At 40.4% G+C, this 20,335-nt stretch overlaps 1 protein-coding gene across 1 annotated transcript; it reads left to right on the forward strand.

Annotated features, from left to right (window-relative positions):
- Positions 1–16,043: 16,043 nt before the first annotated feature.
- LOC132870265 (YLP motif-containing protein 1-like) lies at positions 16,044–18,733 on the forward strand. Its single transcript, XM_060903905.1, has 6 exons — positions 16,044–16,258; positions 16,487–16,586; positions 17,358–17,497; positions 17,670–17,774; positions 17,937–18,020; positions 18,510–18,733. Exons 1-6 carry the CDS (start codon positions 16,069–16,071, stop codon positions 18,731–18,733), a joined length of 843 nt encoding a protein of 280 aa, XP_060759888.1. The 5' UTR covers positions 16,044–16,068.
- The last annotated feature ends 1,602 nt before the right edge of the window (positions 18,734–20,335 follow it).

Consider the following 20,335-nt stretch of genomic DNA (forward strand, 5'->3'; position numbering starts at 1 on the left):
GGGCTATGCAGACACTGTCTGCGAGACCGTCTGCGACACCATCTGCGAGGACTGGGTTGTCAGCATAAATTGGCCTTTAGGGTGTTCTAACAAAGCTGATGGGAAAAGTGAAAAGAAGTCTTTCTACAGAATACCAGCTGTGATTGAGACACAAGCAAACCAAGGAGCTTTCTGCCAGGAGACAGAGAGAGGATTTAGCTGCTTTATGCAGAGCGGATCTGAATACTTCAAGTCTATTTTGTTACTGGTAAGTCACTAGGCTAGAGTGTTGTAGAACATTTTTTTCAATGTTTACTGAATAAAAACATCCTTAATTTTATCAAATATACTCTATATTTCATTTCTTTCTTTTGTTTTAATTTTCCTCCCTCCATCCCTCTTTGGATTTTAAATATAGTTTTTCCCCATGTCCAAATAATTCAAATATATATAAATAAAAACAGATAAGTAGTAAATTAAAAATAAATTATGAAATAAAAAAATCCATTCTCCCTTGCCCCGAGTCTTATCATATGGGTCAAACCCATCAACCCATAGCCTACTGCTGACTTTCTTTATCAATGCTGCATCAAATTAATTTTGGTTATGTTTTTCTGTTTCCATGTACAGGTGTCTGCGCCGCAGGAGGAATAGGCCACAATTATAAATTATAAATAAATCATAAAATGTTTCTAAGAACTTGTTCAAGTGTGTTCTGTTCCTTATAAATGTTAAAAGTTATGCCTCATTAGATAGCTTGACAAACATTAGGAGAGGTGCACTGTTGCATGCATTTTTATATCCTGTTGTACATAGCCTACGCACATTGATATAAATTAAGTTTCACTTTCATGGTTAAAGTATGCATGTGTGTGTTCATCCTAGGCAAGAGCCCCGATGCTTTATTGTTAGCTAGTTTAATTTAGCCTGTTTTGCTTAATTTGTAGCCTTCCTGTTGTACATAAAACAGGAAGTAAAGTTGGATGAATCATCGCCGAAAATTAAACTGTAAATCGACCGAAATCCGTAGTTGAATAAAGGGTGAAAGGGGGTCTATTCTCTGTCGGCCACCATCCACTTTTCAACGTCGTTTCAACGCAAACTCGTATGAGCAAAGCGGTGTTGAATCAATGCCGGTGATCCACGATGATTCGACGACGTATGGTCGAAGAACATGCCGATGATTCCCCGTCGAATCAACGCCCTTTTGCTATCTGGGTTAGCATCAAACTACAGTACTAACACAGTGACAGTGGAAAGGACATAGAGTCATCCAGAAAGTCAACATTTACTTCAGAGGTGTTGAAAAATTATTACGAAAATACTTAAATTACACTGTAATTACACTTAGCATCAAATTGCTAACACAGTGACAGTGGAAATGATATAGAGGCATCCAGAACATCAACTTTTACCTCAGATATGTCGAAAAATTAATAAGAAAATACCAAAATTACACTGCAATAACATTTAGCATCAAACTGCTAACACAGTGACAGTGGAAATGACATAGAATCATCCCGAACGTCAACATTTACCTCAGATGTGTTGAAAAATTATTACAAAAATACTTAAATTACACTGTAATTACACTTAGCATCAAACTGCTAACACAGTGACAGTGGAAATGACACAGCATCATCCAGAACGTCAACATTTACCTCAGATGTGTTGAAAAATTAATAAGCAAATACCTAAATTACACTGTAATAACATTTAGCATCAAACTGCTAACACAGTGCCAGTGGAAATGACAGAGTCATCCAGAACGTCAACTTTTACCTCAGATGTGTTGAAAAATTTTTACGAAAATACTTAAATTACACTGTAATTACACTTAGCATCAAACTGCTAACACAGCGACAGTGGAAATGACACAGAATCATCCCGAACGTCAACATTTACCTCAGATGTGTTGAAAAATTATTACAAAAATACTTAAATTACACTGTAATTACACTTAGCATCAAACTGCTAACACAGTGACAGTGGAAATGACACAGCATCATCCAGAACGTCAACATTTACCTCAGATGTGTTGAAAAATTAATAAGCAAATACCTAAATTACACTGTAATAACATTTAGCATCAAACTGCTAACACAGTGCCAGTGGAAATGACAGAGTCATCCAGAACGTCAACTTTTACCTCAGATGTGTTGAAAAATTATTACAAAAATACTTAAATTACACTGTAATTACACTTACCATCAAACTGCTAACACAGTGACAGTGGAAATGATATAGAGGCATCCAGAACATCAACTTTTACCTCAGATATGTCGAAAAATTAATAAGAAAATACCTAAATTACACTGCAATAACATTTAGCATCAAACTGCTAACACAGTGACAGTGGAAATTACATAGAATCATCCCGAATGTCAACATTTACCTCAGATGTGTTGAAAAATTAATAAGAAAATACCTAAATTACATTGTAATAACATTTAGCATCAAACTGCTAACACAGTGACAGTGGAAATTACATTGAATCATCCCGAACGTCAACATTTACCTCAGATGTGTTGAAAAATTAATAAGAAAATACCTAAATTACACTGTAATAACATTTAGCATCAAACTGCTAACACAGTGACAGTGGAAATGACATAGAATCAATGCCGGGGTGGCCCTATATTTAGCCGGGACCATCCCCGGCCCAAACCATCAATGGTGGCCTGCTTGGAGCATGGGGAAAATAATTTTCACTAATTTTGGTCACTGATCTTATTCTTGCATTAATCATCAATTCAACTGCACTCTGCATTTTCACATGGCAGCCCAGATGCCGACAGCATCGCAGCAGATTAAATAGGCGCTACCAAATCAGGAAATTCTCCCCTCCCCTCTATTGCAGTTGGTTTGGTCCAAGACTCCTCCTCTGTACTGCGGGGAACTTAAACAACATTGGCGCGAAACAGCGCGCGTCAGTGATGGAGCGCAGAAAGAGGCCAGGTGGAACCGAAAGGGCGAAGCTTAAAAAAAGGAAGGAGGTGGCAGCAAAATGTGCCAAATTGACAGATATGTTCTCAAGACCAGCTGGTAGGTTACGAAAGATATGGAGTATGATAACCCTGTTTGTCGATTTTATCAGTCTATGCTAGGCCTATAATGTGTCGATAGTTTGCGATGTCAATTCAGCTTTTTGATGTCATGTGAAATCTCGCAATTTACCCGGTATAGATGTGGTGTATGTCTTAATTCTAAGAAGAACCGGACATTGCTTTACATCCCAGTTATTAACAATTTTAGATGAACAGATCCCAAATGTGCTGTTGCGCGTTATTTCCTCATCCAGCCTATTTCATCTCGCTGTCACACCGTGCATTTCCACAGGCGTGCGCACATTGTGGTTATGAACACATAGGCCTAGAAGTTATATTTGATGTTAAATAATTGTTGTTAAATATATAACTTAGAAGAGGTGTATGCATATGCCAATATTCTAAGCAGAATCGAACACTTGCTTTAGCCTACATTTCATTTAACCATTTTTGAGTTGCCTAATGCGCCCTCACGCTTTATCTGCCGGTTGCTGAGTACCCAACATTGTTGATTTACCATTATTTTCGAGGCATATGTGGCATGTAATGCACAAGCATTGGTTCAAATGCACGCGAGAACCTATATTGTTAAAGTGAAGTGAAGTGAAGTTTACCTGAATTTAAACCAAATAAAAAGCATTGTGAAAGATAGGCCGTAAGGTGAACCCCGTTTTCGTTTCATCTCGCTCCGACGTCTCCGAACTACGAAATATTTATTTTAAAACTAAGAATGAGTACTAGAAAGTGTGGCGAAAAAAGTTCTCACCTTATAATCCTGTCAATTCCTCACACCGAGCGATCGCGTGGCGAACTATTTTCCTCTAAAAATGACGTGTCGGGACATCACGTGACCGGTCTGGACCAATCGCGTTGCCGATTTTTGACCACAGATCAGCTGACAGCTTGCGTAATTACAGTCACATTAGTAGAAAAAGTCTCAAACACCCTCCAAAGTGGGTGAAATGTCTTCTAATTCCTAAATAGTGCTTTAAATACATCACTAAGACAATATTGCATATGTGGTATATTGAAGTGTTTATATTATTAGAATAAAAATAATTTTTATTATCACCATTATTATAGTACAAAATATGGTGTAATGGTCTATGACTAGGACCATTCATGTATTCATTCTCTTAGGTTATTAACTATAAAGTACTGATCAACCATAAAACAATTGGCTTGAAAAACAGACCTACAATGTTACACAGGCAGTAATGGAATAGAGTATTGACTCGTCATTGTGGGCTATACACACCATGGATTAGCCATAAAATGGCATATATAATATATAGGCAATGCGTGTGATTTCAGATCAAGATTTAAGAAATTGTGCAGGAAGGAGAAGAGTCCATAGGAATAATAATACACAATAATAATAATAATAATAATAATAATAATACAACCTATATATAATATTGCAGTTCTATTGCTCAGTTCAGAGGCACAATGGCAGGGATTCAAATATTCACTACCTATGCAGCGGCACAGTAGAGGTAGGTAAACACACTAGGCAGCACTATGCACCTGCAGCAGCGGCAACAAAGAAGATGCAAGACTGAGTCATCATACAACAGAACTATGTGGCAAATTGCAAACTTTAATAGAAAATGTAAACAACAAAACAATGATATATACACATTACAAATGCAAATTTATATATACAAAAAAAAAATATATATATATATATATATAAATATATAAAAGTCCTGTGGCACGGTGCAAAAAGGCAGGGGTCAGCATCCAGGCAATGACCTAGGTGTCAGTGACAGAGAAAGAGAGAGGGGGGAAGACACACACACACACACACACACACACACACACACACAGTGCTGTGACTAATTGTCTTCACATTGAACAGTAGCAAGTAGCATTCTATGGTCATGTATGAGAAGTTAGTACATGGCTTACTTGTCCTTCTCTTGTCTAGCAGGCTCATTCAGAAATCTGGTGTACTGCTGGTAGCAGCTCTTGTGGTACTGCACCTCCAGAGCCACACAGTCTTTGTCCTTAATGTGTACCAGAATACTGTGGTCATCTTTAGTCTCAGCAGCAGTCTGCAACTTGCCTTGCCAGACAGAAAGACATGCTTATTACCACATAGGAATTTAAGTTTGCCAGTAGCATATTCACATAAAGGCACACATATGTTACATGCATACAAACATTGAAACATAACATCCATGCATGCAAACACACTTGCAGAGGGAGATAGCACTGTAGATAGTCATCAGTGATAGTGACCCTTTGTGTGTGTGGGGGCAGGGGGGTTGATCAGTGATTGTGACCCTTTGTGTGAGTGTGTGTGTGTGTGGGGGGGGGGGGATGGGTGGGTTTGCTTACCTGCTGTTAAGGTCTCAGCTTTTGAAAGAGCTTCCCTTTGTCGTTTGCCTCCCTTTAAGACAAATTTGAGGGTTTTTTTTACATATAATGCACAGGGCAGGAAGGACGGGACCTGAGCTGGACATAGGCAGTGCTGACCTGGATCTAAGACTCTTAGTGCTGCCCGATGTTGAGGGGCCAGCTTCGGAGGGGGGGGCAGCTTCGGGGGGTCTTGCGGCGTCTTGAGTTTCATCTCCCCCTTCTTTCTCGCGCACCATACGCTTTCCCGCTCGTTCAATAGCAAGTTTGTCCGTAAACCTGCGGTAACATGCAGGGTGGAAGGCAGCATCCTCGGGTATCTTGTCAAACTCTAAATCTAAACAGTGTTTGTAGTTTTCGGCTAGTCTCCTGTTCTCACCGCTCAACTGCAGCCACTGTCGGATACTGTCCCGGTATGTATTCCACCGTTTGAAGGTAAATTCCTGGGTCACTCTGTGCTTCACAGAAGCTATATGCATATAGCACTGCTTACGTGCAAGAAGTTTTCTCCTTTTTGCTGTTATTTCCAAACTTTCCTCTCCTCCACTGCTGCTAGACGAGGCTGTGGCGGCTGCCATGGTGGTCTCTTGTTTACGAAATGGGGATACGTCAGCAACCGTGGAACCTGTTCTGTAGCGAAATCTTATTCCGCGGTGCCAAAATATCATTCCGCGCCGATGACATTAATTCGCTTTTTCAAGCCTTCGTGCGAAAAATTGACAGCATTACAAGGTGAGAACTTTTTGATGACATCATTTCCCAGCAAACAAGCCTGTACGGGGCCCGTGTGGGCTTTCCTCGGGCAGTGTGGGCTAGGGCCAGCCCTAACCTAGCCCACACAGGGCCAGCGAGGGCTTGCCCACGTCAGAACCCCAGCCACGGGCTAGCTGTGGGCTGCCCGCAATTACCCGATTGCCCCAGGAATACCACTACTGGCCCAATGCGGGCTAGCCCATTTGGGCCCATATGTCGTTTCTTAATTGGGCCGATGCGGGCTTTCTGTGGGCAGCCCACAGGCGAATCGTTTGTGACGCCATTGTTTACATTTTGACACATTCCATCACAGACAAGAAGCAGAATACAGACTGACTTATGATTTTACATAGCATAGCAGCTACATCGATTGTTTTGCAAGTTTAACTATGTCGACTGTTCACTGTTGCTGTGTGGTTTGGTATACACCCCTCCTGACATCAACAACCTTCAGACAACGATTAGAGCGGTATTCACAAACAGCCTGATTATGGCCGCTATGCAACACAAAGGCGCCCAGACAATTCAGTAAGCCTCATTAAATCAATTTCCAAGTAAAACCAGTGATGGCTTTCTGAAATAAAATACTTACATTTGCTTCAACTGATAATGCCACAGCAAGAATTTCAGCACTATAGGACATTGCACACTAGGCTACGCGGTTTCTTCAAGTAGTCCTAGCTGAAGAAATGTAGTCCTAATCCCTATAACCATTGATGCCGATGTATAACATATTCTCACCCTTTAACGGTGTCTTCGCTCCTTTCTTGCAACCAGAACCCGTGAATGCCTCCCATTTATTTCTTTCCATAGAACAGACTGATATCTATAGAAAAAATGTCACCAAACTAAGTCATACTAATTGCAATTTGTTTCACCTTACTGGTAGTGTAATAGGCATCATTTGTGGACGTGAATGGGCTGCAGGTTAACCCTTTTGGTGGCTATCAATATATCACCTTGGTAAATTATTGCCGTGTTTAGTAGTGTGCAAGTAGGCTTTTATCTCTGAGCTACGTCATCAAATGGTTCAAACATTTTCAAACTCATAATAATGAACCAAAATGACATGTGTTTAGACAGTACCAATAAAATCCATTTTAGATGAAGATTTGAATGGAGTGAAATTAAATCACATGACTTCACCACACTAATGGTCATCTTCCAGAATATAAAAAGCATTGTCATTAAACTTACATTTTCAGGTGAGTGAATAAGCCTTTTCAGACTGCCTTAAAGTGTCTGAAATTTCCATACCTGTAAACCTTGCTTTGATGCTACCCACTATTTCAGTTTTTCTACTTAAAATAATTTCAAATAACCTCTTGAAGGTACAACACAATACAAAAATAGTTGTGCATGGGTTTTTATTATTAAATGTGAAATTGTGTGTTGAAGGGGAAGATGAGTATGTCTTTCTGCTGGCCTGAGGGATCCTTAAAAAAAAAAAAAAAAAAAAAAACTGACTTTTGAGAAAACATTTGATTACTAACAATAAGAGGGTTGATGGTATGACCTCAGATGGTGACTATGAAAACAGTGACTCAGAGGATGTTTGTGAAACTGATGAAGATAGTGAAGATGAATGTTCAAAATTGACAAATGTTCTTTGTGACTGGGATCTGAGGAACGATGCGCCACAGAACACCTCTGATCTTCTTAGTGTGCTACAGGAGTTCCATCCAAGCCTGCCAAAGCAAGCTCGAACCCTGCTAAAAACAGCTAAAATAGCAGCCTATGGAGCGGAATATTTACACATTTGCATTCCTAAACACCTCCAGACAATACCAACAGATGCCCTCCACAATGTTAGCGAGTTGATTGGTTTACAAGTTAATGTGGATGCTTTGCCCTTGTATAAGAGCTCAGCTTTGCAGTTGTAGCCAATCTTCGGCAAAGTGCCATTTGATACACAACCATATGACTTTCCCTAAGACAGCTGTGCCCCGCACAGATGACCAGTTTTTGAGAAAAGTGGATGAGGACCACCACAAGGGCGACTCCCCCCTTACTCGAATTAATCTAGGCATGATAACAATGTTCATCCTGGATTACATGCATCTCGTTTGTCTAGGCGTCACTCGAAAACTGATGCGTTTTTGGATGAAAGGAGATCTGTTTTGTAAGCTGGTTTCTCAGGCAGTGATGGCTATGTCTGCAAGACTGGTGCAGCTAAGATAACACATCCTAATTGAATTTCAAAGCCAAGACGTTTGTCAGAAATTGAGTTCCTTCTGTGCCCAATTGTTTTGTAAGGCATCGTTCCATCTTCCCAATGCACCAATTTCCTCAATCTCTTTATTACCAATCTCAGTCCCATTTTTTGAATGAATTTGAACAATTATATGGAGCAAATGAATTGGTGTATAATGTGCATAATTTATGCCATCTAGCTTATGATGTCAGGAGATATGGAACATTGAATGGAGTATCAGCCTTTCCATTTGAAAACTACACGAAATTAAAAAAGTTTGCAGGAAACCCCAATTGGTTTTACAACAACCGGCACATCACATTGGAAAGAGCCTTCATGAAACCCAGAAAACTCAAAGACAATATTGAAAATCAAACATACATGTGGACCAACAATTGCCACCTTGCCTCACTCGCGATGAGGGAACACAAAAAAAACGTACATAACTTTTTAGGAGGTTTTTGAAACTAGTCACTGTTCTTCAGCCCCATGGACTCAAAGGACATTGGATTTTATAAAGCCAGTCATCTAGAAAATACAGATCAAATGTATCACTTGTCAGATGTCGCCAAAAATATGTTTTGATACCAATGACATCAGATATGGAGCAATTACTGTCTTAGGTGAGTAAAAAACAAAGCGTGGCAAATCCAGCGAAGACCAGCACCTGTGAAACGAAGCACAAAGAGGGGATTGCTTTTCCATCATTTCCTTTCTTGGACAACGTTGGATAAAAAGGCACACAAGGGAGGGTAAGTGTAAGTTTCAACCATTCTTTTTCGTTGTCATTACATCATTAAAGATAATCATTTCTAACTTTCTTAATCCTATTTTAAGAGGAAACAATGCAGTTTTAAGCCTGTGTACTTTGATTAAACACACATGCTCCTCACACCACACACACACAATAAGAGCTCTTCCTGCAGGTAACAGGATTTACAGAAGAGCTGATTCAGCCTCCTACAGAAACAAGCAAGTGAACAAAGACTGCACAAGTGTGGCCTTGAAACAGGAAGTAGATTAGTCAGCCTCCAGGTTAAATCACATGGCTGTGCGTGTTACCTACCATGGCACTGCTGCTGCCGTTTGCCCAGCAGGAGCCACAATACTGGGGGATGTGCTGACGTAGTTGGTGCCGTTTATGTTCTACTAGTCCCACGCCTTAGGTACGTCCTGAGAGAGAGAGGAGGAGAGTGCAAATTGAATGAACACACGTGAAATCAGATATGAAGTAAGAGTCATTATAACTACATAAACCAGAAAGGTAGAGCAAGCCAGGTGGTGATGGGCGATTCACTGAATTTCTCTTAAAAGAGGATTACGTTGGCGACAGTCGGACACGAACCTGTTTTTAAAGTGAGAATTAACTTTTCACCAGCCATTAACTCCTTTGATGCCAATGACTCAAAAATGCGTCATTACGAATGGTAACGCCCCGTGCCAATGACGCGTTATCGAGTCAATTGCGTTTTTTTATAGGGGAGGTGGGGTAATCATCTGATCTAGCTTGTGTCAAAAAAATCCAAGTTGTAATCACAAGGGAACCCATTCTGTGGGCCGCAGTAGCAGTATGAGTGTGAATATGTGATCATCTAACCTTGTCTGAAAGATGTCTGATTGACGTAAACAGCCTAGAGACTGGACCTGGCTTGCTGCTGGGTTGCTCACAGATAGTTAACACACTGCTAGCCCGATACAAAAAACAAGTCAGCGTGTATGTTGACAATCAGCTCACACTGGATCAGCAGAACATAGTGTAAATTTCGTTCCGCGACGTTAGTTTTTTTTACTATCCCTCCTGCCCCCCATGGAATACATAGCTTCTCCCTCCGCCACTTGATCAGAAAGTTTATATTACGCAGCAACAATCAAGGCGGCATTTGTTTTAGTGCGAGTGGCATGTGATCAGAGAAAAGGCGAAGAAGACGCACTGTCTATATAAGGAAAACACAAACAGCATATGTGTCAGACAGCATGACAAGATAACGCGCTAATAAGGGTGAGCCATCGAGCTACCTAAAACAATTAGGCCTATAATCAAAGACAGTTTCTGCTTGAAATGTTGCTTGTTACAAAAGGCCGATTTTCTCAGCATTTTGGTCAGAAATCAGCGTTTAGTTAAACCCACCCATGTTCTCCAGGCAATTACTAAAGAATGGAAAGAGGTACAAACAAACGTTTTTTTTTTTCTGGTGATAAGGAAAGTCTGAAGTTTAGTTTGGTATGTTTGTTGTTGACATGAACATAGAACTGAATTTTCTGTGGGTCTTGGAAAAACACTGAAATGCTCAAAAAACCCTGGCACTGGGACGTGACCAAATTTGAAAATGGCTGGCACTGAATCAGTTAAGGGGAAAAAGAAATTACAAACTGTTCGGATTAATGTTTGCATTCAGCATTATTTTCAATTCTTGAAAAAAAGAAGTAAAGTCCTACCTGCAGTGCCCAAAATTACAATGGTGTGGGTGGTCCACGATGGTCCAAGGACTTCATGCATCAGTAATGCCATTTTGATTGGGATCTGCATAAGATGGCCAGAAGGCCATGGAATGGTCATCAGTAGTCCAGGCAACATTCTAAATGCAGAAGGATAAAATACATATTATATAAAATTAATTTTGTACTCCATGAACTTTAAAACTCAAGACAATTATTTAATTATTTAAATACATCTATGCAGCCTAACACACCCAGGACCCCCAGGGGTTGAGAGGAGAAGAGACCTTATGAACGTTGAATGCTTCCACATAATGTAACCATTCCATTCCATAAATTGATAACCTATTTATGGGTAATGACTGTTTACATTAACTGTGATTTTCACATCAAAATTTAGCAATAATTCTGCTTTGGGTGCCTTATAGATCTTTCCCATACATAACTGGAGCAACCGACGGAACATGTTCATGATAGAAAACAGACAACTAATTATAAGTGATATAAATTCACTGAATTGTAAATTTCTCTCTCCCTCACTCCCTCATCCCTCCCCCCTCTCTTTCTCTCCCTCCCTTCTCGTGGTTCGTTAAAATGCACTTGTAGATGAGCTCTGTATCCTTACTGCATTGTATGCCATTGCTTATGTCCTTGATTGTAAGTCGCTTTGGGTTTAAAAAGCATCTGCCAAATGCCATGTAATGTAATGTTAATGTAATGCTATGTACACATATTTTGCATCTCTGACTTTGATCTTAAACGCCAACATTAACATATAGAATGGACAACATGAATATAACCTAGATCATATGAATAGCTCTGTCAGGTAAGTAACATAAGGCCACATACACAGCACACCACATGTGTCTCTCTCTCCCCCTTGTTTGCTCCTCCTTCCTGCCCCTGTGCCTCCCATCTCTCCCCTCTCTTTCTCTCCCTCTCTTTCCGTGGTGCGTTTAAATGCACTTGTAGATCAACTATTTTCACATAATTTAATATACCATTGAATGCCCTATGTAAGCTCTACAATGGTACCAAACGTACGTTGTACATGCTCTGTCCACCAGACATTTTAACACGGTAAAGGACGTCTGAAAGCACTTTCACTGCCCCGTCATGACGTAAAATAACAGAAAAAGGGCTCGTGCTCACCTGTACAGTTTAAGACTCGTAACCAGGTGATAGTTTAACTGTTGGGTATCCAGAGTCGAGACGGAGACGGTCGATTTGTTAGTGCGTTAGTTAGCGGTTTTGATACATTTCATAATTTCACTGTATATATTTAGAATTAGTTTTAATCACTAGTAATCATTTAGTTCTTAGATTTAGTAAATAGGTTAGTTTTTTTGTATTTCATAGTGTAGTTTTGTCACAGTGTTTAGTTTTAGATAGTTGTACAGTTGTAAATAATAGTAGTTCTAGTGATTCAGTTGTTGTAATAATAGTAGTAATCGTAGTTTTAGTGTAATATAAGGCGAATAGTTAGGTGTAGCTTTCCATCGATTCGTCTCTGAGGTGAGTAAAAAATTAAACTATTTTTTTATCTCATTATAAAGAATGAGTTGACGTTGTTGTCAAAGTGAAGGTTTTGAAAACCTACGTTTAGACGGAGGATAAAACTATTGTGTTCAGCTTGGATTTCAATAATTGCCAACTATATTTATTCACAGCGATCCGATATTGTCTCTATAAACATTTAAGATGTCCACAGCGATAGCCACCATTGTATCAACGCATTCGTTGGCGGTTAGCCAACTCTGTTACTGTATGCTAGCCTGACTAGCTAATGTCCAGCAAAGAGGGCACGCGCGCACCCCACCTTTCACCCGTAGTTACATTCGATCCAAGCCGTAGTAACCTACTGAGAATATTGACGGCTGTGAGTTCAACAAATCTGCTTGTTAGTCACCCTGCCTGGCTCCCTTAAAATGAAAAACCATTTGAATTTAAAACCCTAAATAAGTGGTAGCCCTACACAACAGAACACAGATGAAGCCAACGGTTATCAAAGGGGTAAATGGCTATCGGAGCCACCCCGGGGACATGTCGGTCCATGCTACGTTGTTATCGACGTCTTAAATATTCTACTTAAGCTTAAAAAAATGAACTTACCGATCTGAAACCTGTCATTGTCCATCATCCATCAACCTGTATAACACATTACAATTGATAAGGCATTAGCGACAGCCCGAGGCTAGGCCTGTAGCTGGCTACTGGCTTGTTGCCATGTGATAACTCTGCTGGCTAGTTACTCAGCCACGTGGTGTTGATTCGACATTAAACCACCGACCATCGTAGAAATTACACAATACAACAATATTACATTAGTGGATTGTTTCCAAATTCCGTCTACGTGTTATTGCTTACACAACTAAATAATAAGCATACTTTACCGTTTGGCTGAATAGGATGCCGTTATGCTTAGTTCGCCTCTGGTTGATGGTCCGCCTGAATTTTGACGAAAAATCCCCAATTAAAATTTACCACAGTAATATATTAACAGTGCTGAGGTTACATGTAGGCTAATTGAAGGATAATCAACAGAACTTACCGTTTCAATGGTTCAGAAGCTGCTTTGTGCGCTGCCTGAGCATAGGCTCGTGTCTGACTGTCGCCAACATAATCCTGCCCAAGAATGAGATGCACGACGCACTAAGCACTGACTGTACACTTCAACCTCGCGCCAGATGATGATGCGTCATACCTGATCTAACCAATCGCACATTTCCCTGATCCCCAGTAGCAAGAAGTGGAACTTGCGCACTCAAGCAAGCAGTGCAAAAAGTGCCACCAACAGTGAAAAAACATTTTCGGTCACCAGCATTCTCCATACAAAACAGATATGCATGTTGACCGAATATTTAACCCCTTACATTCCAGGGATTATTCAACAATGGTTTTAAATTGCTAAGGCTGAACCACAAAGGAGATATTCATGAAAAAACCTCAGCTGTCCCACTTTACCAGTGGTCCCACTTTACCAATGTTCACCCCAGTGTATAACCTATATATAAGTATATTGTATACTAGTAGGCCAAGCTAGCACACAGACAGAAATAGGCTGTTTTAAACACGATGTGAATCTCAATTGAAATTATGAAAAGTGCATTAAACATAAATGTTGTCATATTACAGTGTATGTCTGAAGGAATGGGATTGGAATGGTGCTGCCTATGATGATAGTCCTGTAGCCCAAATTTGATCTGCTTACAGGAACATGGCATCCAGGAGTTATTGGACTAAACGCAGACGCACATTAAGAATCCTTCAGTCTTTTGAGTCACATTCTGACAATGGAGGAGATATTTTGGATGCTGTTGACCGTGACATCAGTCAGGCCCCGAATGACAGTGCTGAGGAGGAAGACGATGTTTTCATGGACTGCACAAGTTCATTTGATGACTGTAACGATAAGAGAGTTGATGGCATGACCTCAGATGGTGACTATGAAGACAGTGACTCAGAGGATGTTTGTGAAACTGATGAAGATAGTGAAGATGAATGTTCAAAATTGACAAATGTTCTTTGTGACTGGGCTCTGAGGAACAATGTGCCACAGAACACCTTTTCTGATCTTCTTAGTGTGCTACAGGAGTTCCATCCAAGCCTGCCAAAGCAAGCTCGAACCCTGCTAAAAACAGCTAAAATAGCAGCCAATGTAAAGAACATAAAAGGAGGGGAGTATTTACACATTGGCATTCTCAAATACCTCCAGACAATCGCAACAGATGCTCTCCACAATGTTAGTGAGATGATTAATTTACAAGTTAATGTGGATGGTTTGCCATTATATAAGAGCTCAGCTTTGCAGTTGTGGCCAATCTTGGGCAAAGTGCCATTTGATAAGGATCCCTTTGTCATTGGAATGTTTTGTGGCAAGACAAAGCCTCTAGATTTAGAGGAATATTTGCATGATTTTGTGGAGGAGGTAGCACAGCTTGAGAAGGGGTTTCACATGGCTGGAAAGACCTTCTTTTTAAGAATTGACTGTTTCGTCTGTGACGCTCCCGCGAGGTCATTTCTAAAAAACATCAAAGGGCACAATGGGTATTTTGGATGTGAGCGTTGCACTCAAGAGGGAGTCTATGTCCACAACCATATGACTTTCCCTGAGAAAACAGCTGTGCCTCGCACAGATGACCAGTTTTTGAGAAAAGTGGATGAGGACCACCACAAGGGCGACTCCCCCCTTACTCGAATTAATCTAGGCATGATAACAATGTTCATCCTGGATTACATGCATCTTGTTTGTCTAGGCGTCACTCGAAAACTGATGCGTTTTTGGATGAAAGGATATTTGTCGTGTAGGCTGGGTTCTCAGGCAGTGATGGCGATCTCTGCAAGACTGGTACAGCTAAGACAACACATCCCAATTGAATTTCAAAGAAAGCCAAGAAGTTTGTCAGAAATTGACAGATGGAAAGCAACTGAATACCGCCAGTTCCTTCTTTATACAGGCCCAATTGTTTTGCAAGGCATCCTTCCATCTTCCCAATACACCAATTTCCTAAATCTCTCCATTGCCATGTACCTCATGCTCTCCCCTGCTCTCTGCAAATACTATTGTGACTTTGCTGACGCTCTAATGTCTCATTTTTTGAATGAATTTGAACAATTATACGGAGCAAATGAATTGGTGTACAATGTGCATAATTTATGCCATCTAGCTGATGATGTGAGGAGATATGGAGCATTGGATGGAGTATCAGCCTTTCCATTTGAAAACTACATGAGGAAATTAAAAAAAGTTTGCAGGAAACCCCAATTTGTCTTACAACAACTACACCGGCACATCACATTGGAAAGAGCCTTTATGAAACCCAGAAAACTCAAAAACTCAAAGACAATACTGAAAATCAAACATACATGTGGACCAACAATTGCCACCTTGCCTCACTGCACCCAATACAGAAAGGCAGTTTTTGAACTTTTCAGTGTTGCCACAACTGTTGGTGACAACTGTGTCATGGCTCAAGGCAATCTGGGACTTGTACAGAACATACTCTGCGATGAGAGAACACAAAAAACGTACATCATTTTTAGGAGGTTTTTGAAACTAGAGTCACTGTTCTTCAGCCCCATGGACTCAAAGGACATTGGCTTTTATAAAGCCAGTAATCTAGAAAATACAGATCAAATGTATCGCTTGTCAGATGTCACCCAAAAGTATGTTTTGATACCAATGACATCAGAGTGGGCAGCCATTCCTCTCCTCCACAGTAATTAGCCACCCCCCCCACCTGACAGTTTTTTTTATCTTTTTTTTATTATTATTATTTTTTTACTTTCAGGCCAATCATGTATTTTGTTGTGGAGTTCCTTGACAACTCTGTTGGGATTGTAAGCAACAGCTGGACTAATGGTGACAATTCGATGACCTTCTGGCCACCTTATGCAGATCCAAATAAATTTAAAATGGCTCTATTAACACATGCAGTCCCTGGACCAGCGTGGACCACCCACACCATCACAGTTTTGGGCACTGCAGGTAGGACTCTCCTTTTTTCAAGAATTGAAAATAATGCTGAATGCAAACATTAATCTGAACAGTTTGTAATTTCTTTTTCCCCTTAATGGTTGGTGAAAAGTTTATTCTCACTTAAAAAACAGTTTATCCATTTTTCCACAGGGTTACAACAGGAATGTCAGAAGCAGTGATGCCTGATGAATTGATATGGTATATAAATTTGGGTCTGACAAACTTTTGCCTTTACAGATGACTATGAAAAGGCGAGAAAAAAGGCCAAAATGGCAGAAACACATTTAGCTGTCGCCAGTGAGCCTGAGGAGTTGGAGAGATGCCAGCGTTCAAGACAGTAAGTTTGAGTTGTGCCACTGTAGAAGACATTGGGTTAAATTGTGCCAATTATTGAAGTAGATGATAATAATTCTGTCAGGACCATTAAAGTCTGAACACACTTTCTTTATTGAAAAGTTATGAATTAGATTTGGTTAGGCTTTGTTCAGAGGAGCACCGTGAAAAAGCAACCAACCAATTTAAGATTTGGAGAGCAAACATTCCCCTCAGGGCGGCACGGTGGTGTAGTGGTTAGCGCTGTCGCCTCACAGCAAGAAGGTCCTGGGTTCGAGCCCCGGGGCCGGCGAGGGCCTTTCTGTGTGGAGTTTGCATGTTCTCCCCGTGTCCGCGTGGGTTTCCTCCGGGTGCTCCGGTTTCCCCCACAGTCCAAAGACATGCAGGTTAGGTTAGGTTAACTGGTGACTCTAAATTGACCGTAGGTGTGAATGTGAGTGTGAATGGTTGTCTGTGTCTATGTGTCAGCCCTGTGATGACCTGGCGACTTGTCCAGGGTGTACCCCGCCTTTCGCCCGTAGTCAGCTGGGATAGGCTCCAGCTTGCCTGCGACCCTGCAGAAGGATAAAGCGGCTACAGATAATGAGATGAGATGAGACATTCCCCTCATTAATTTAAGCAATAAGCCACGAGAGGCCGTGGGTTTACGCTTGATTTACAACGGCTGGGGAGTTGGAGCACGACGCCTATGCCATGTTATTCACAACAAGGAGCTGGGTAGGTAAATTATGAATGAGAAAACAAACAACTAAAGTTATCCTGTTTCTTTGTGCAGACCAACGAAACGTTACATCACCCTGCCTGAGCCTGGACCAAGTAGACCATTGCCACCAGTTCCACCAGCAGCGATGAACCTGACTCTTATGAGCCCACCCCCACCACCTTCACCAGTGAGGCAGCCATCATTGTCCTCATGTAGGCTATGCACATTTACACATTTTCCCCATAAACTCTAGGCCTATAAATCTCCCTCATGCACACACAAAGAAATGTCTTCTTTAATATCTGTGTGAATGACTGTAGTCGCATCAAAAGACAATTCTCTGAGGCACAGTGTAACAGAAACTTTTTTTTCTCATCTTTGCAGCAAGTTCACACTCAGGCCAAGCCCATCACATGGACACCCAGCTGTTGAGCCCACCTCAACCCCTCCCAATTCACCCCCCTTTGAGGCAGCCATCATCATCCTCAAGTAGGCATTATTTACAACTTTTTCCCATACCCCACGCCCCAATACACACACACACACACACAAAAGATATGTATCATCTTGTTTAGTGTGACTGACTGCAACCACGTCAAAAACAATTTTGTTTGACACACATGTGTAACAGTTTTTTTCTCATCTTTGCAGGAAATCCATCTGAACAAGTGGACGACCAACTTAGTCCACCCCTCCCTATTTACCCACCTGCAAGGCAGCCATCATTATCCTCAGGTAGGTTATGCAGATATACCTTAAGTGTTCAACTGGTATTGAGTCCAAAACTTTTACTGCTATTGCATCCATCAAGCCACTTAAATGTCCCTATAGCTGTCTATATCAGACTTAACTTGGATTGAGAATTGAGCTCTGATGGACAGTGAAGCAGTGACTGAAGTTATTTTGGATGTAGACAGTTCTAAAAATAGAAATGGTTTGATGGATTCAAGATCAGTTAGGAGTAAACTGGAGGGTCTTTTTTATTGCATATTCATCCGTTTGTACACATTTTATATTTTTCCCCTTACATTCTGTATTATTTATCATAGCTCATTGAAAATTGGTGTTCATTCATCTATTCGCATTTGGATACAAAGCAAAAGACATAAATCATGATACCTTTTGAAAAATCTTTAGAAAACATGTTAGCATGATAGCACTATCCTGACTGTAAGCTTCTCTCAAGCACAAAAGCCACTCAGTTCAGTGTCTTTTTCCTTTCAGGCCTTGAGAGATATTTGGTCTCTACGCTGGAGGAGATTAAGGATAGGCTGTCTGCATTGGAGCGGACGGTGACAATGTTGGCCAGATCAGGCAGCAACAAACACGCAAAGCTGCCAGACAACTTGGAGCTACCTCTCCAGAACTTCCAGGACCTCAATGGACTGGAGGAAAAACTGGAGGACAGCCCCTACCAAAAAAGAATTGGTATGTATATTGGTTTCTAAGTTGCAGCCCCTTTAAGTTCTTTGAAAAGGTATTATAGTAAAGGTCTGAGGCGAATTCCTCTCTATGATCAAGAAGTTATAAGTGATGATATATGGAGTTACCTTAACTGATGGCGTGTGTTATGATGCTTTTGAAAAATGTGCACAAGTGGGACTTTTGATTCAGTAGTTTGTGTTGTATCAGCTTGTTTTTTTATGTCCACATTAAATCTATGAAAATGGCTTATAATGTCCATTATTGTGGGAGCAGATGAGCTAATCTTTACTTTTCTTTCCTTTAGACTGCTTATCTGGGGACAATTGGTGGTGCCACTGTCCAGGCCACAACCAGGAGGGTCCTGGCCACCGTTTTCGGCCATTCATTGGCCATGACCATCAATTGGAATGGGTGCAATGACAAAAGGGCATTCCGGGACCTAAAATTAAAGAGGGTAGTTGTAGGTAAGTTTTTTTTAATCTCCTACGATAAAATTGGCTGATCATCACTCTTTGACTGGCACTTAAGACACTGGATTCTCTTCATCTACAAATTGGATTCCAAAGTGAAATTTTATTTTGTGAATAACAACAAAATAATTTGCCGTCACATTTTTAAAAATCTGTTGCATGTATCAAATAAATGAATACATATTTCCCACGAAACAATATTTTTCCTCCATCTTATGTGTAGATTGAATGTTTAAAAAGTGTTTTGTTTTATTCACAAAAATTCCAATTGTCCCAACTTTTTAGAATCTGTCCTGTACAATGTGCATTTTAAGTAATTCCTACTGTGCTTGTTCTCTGTTTATCTAGCACCCTGGTCCATATTGCACTCACTCTTCCAGTTTTAAACTAAACAAACTGCTAAAATTACACGCTGGACCTTTGAAATGAACTTCAAATCAAATATATCAAAAGTGCTGATTTTGCAAATAACCAAACATTCCTCTTATCTTGAAAACATTTTGCCCATCTATACAGATGCTGTTAGGAGAGGCTCAATGGACTCCCCACCAGCAGCACAGATTGAGGACGAGGTGAAGGTGTGGTTCCGGAATGCCCGAGATAGGGCGGGTGGCCGTAGGCAGCGGTACATTCGAGTTGCAGCACAGGACGTTTAATGTGTGTGTGTGTGTGTGTGTGTGTGTGTGTGCGCGCGCGCGCGCGTGTGTGTGTGTGTGTGTTGTTAGTGGTGGAAGATATTCTTTACTTTTGAATGACAACCTCACTGGGATGTTAACCTATATACGCACCTGTCAATTTACAGAGGTGTGCAAAAGCGTTTGATGAACTGTATGTATTTGTTCAAATTTATTTATTTATTCATTTATTTATTTATGTGAAATTATTTATTAAAACTTGGACTCTGAAATTTTGACTATTTCACATTTTTTAAACATTATTATGTATTGTCAGAAACACAATAAATAATAAACACTATAGAAATTACTATTCAAACACACACACATTTTGATATTGAATGGGTCTAGGAAGGACAAAGTATTTATCAAGTCAATTATAGAATTCTTTAAATAATCTATACATTTTTTAAGTTTTTGTGTGCACACATTGTAGAATGAAATATCATAAATATTAATATATATAAAAATATCAATGTGT

Source organism: Neoarius graeffei, chromosome 22 (genome assembly GCF_027579695.1).
Source record: "Neoarius graeffei isolate fNeoGra1 chromosome 22, fNeoGra1.pri, whole genome shotgun sequence".
NCBI classification, from domain to species: domain Eukaryota; kingdom Metazoa; phylum Chordata; class Actinopteri; order Siluriformes; family Ariidae; genus Neoarius; species Neoarius graeffei.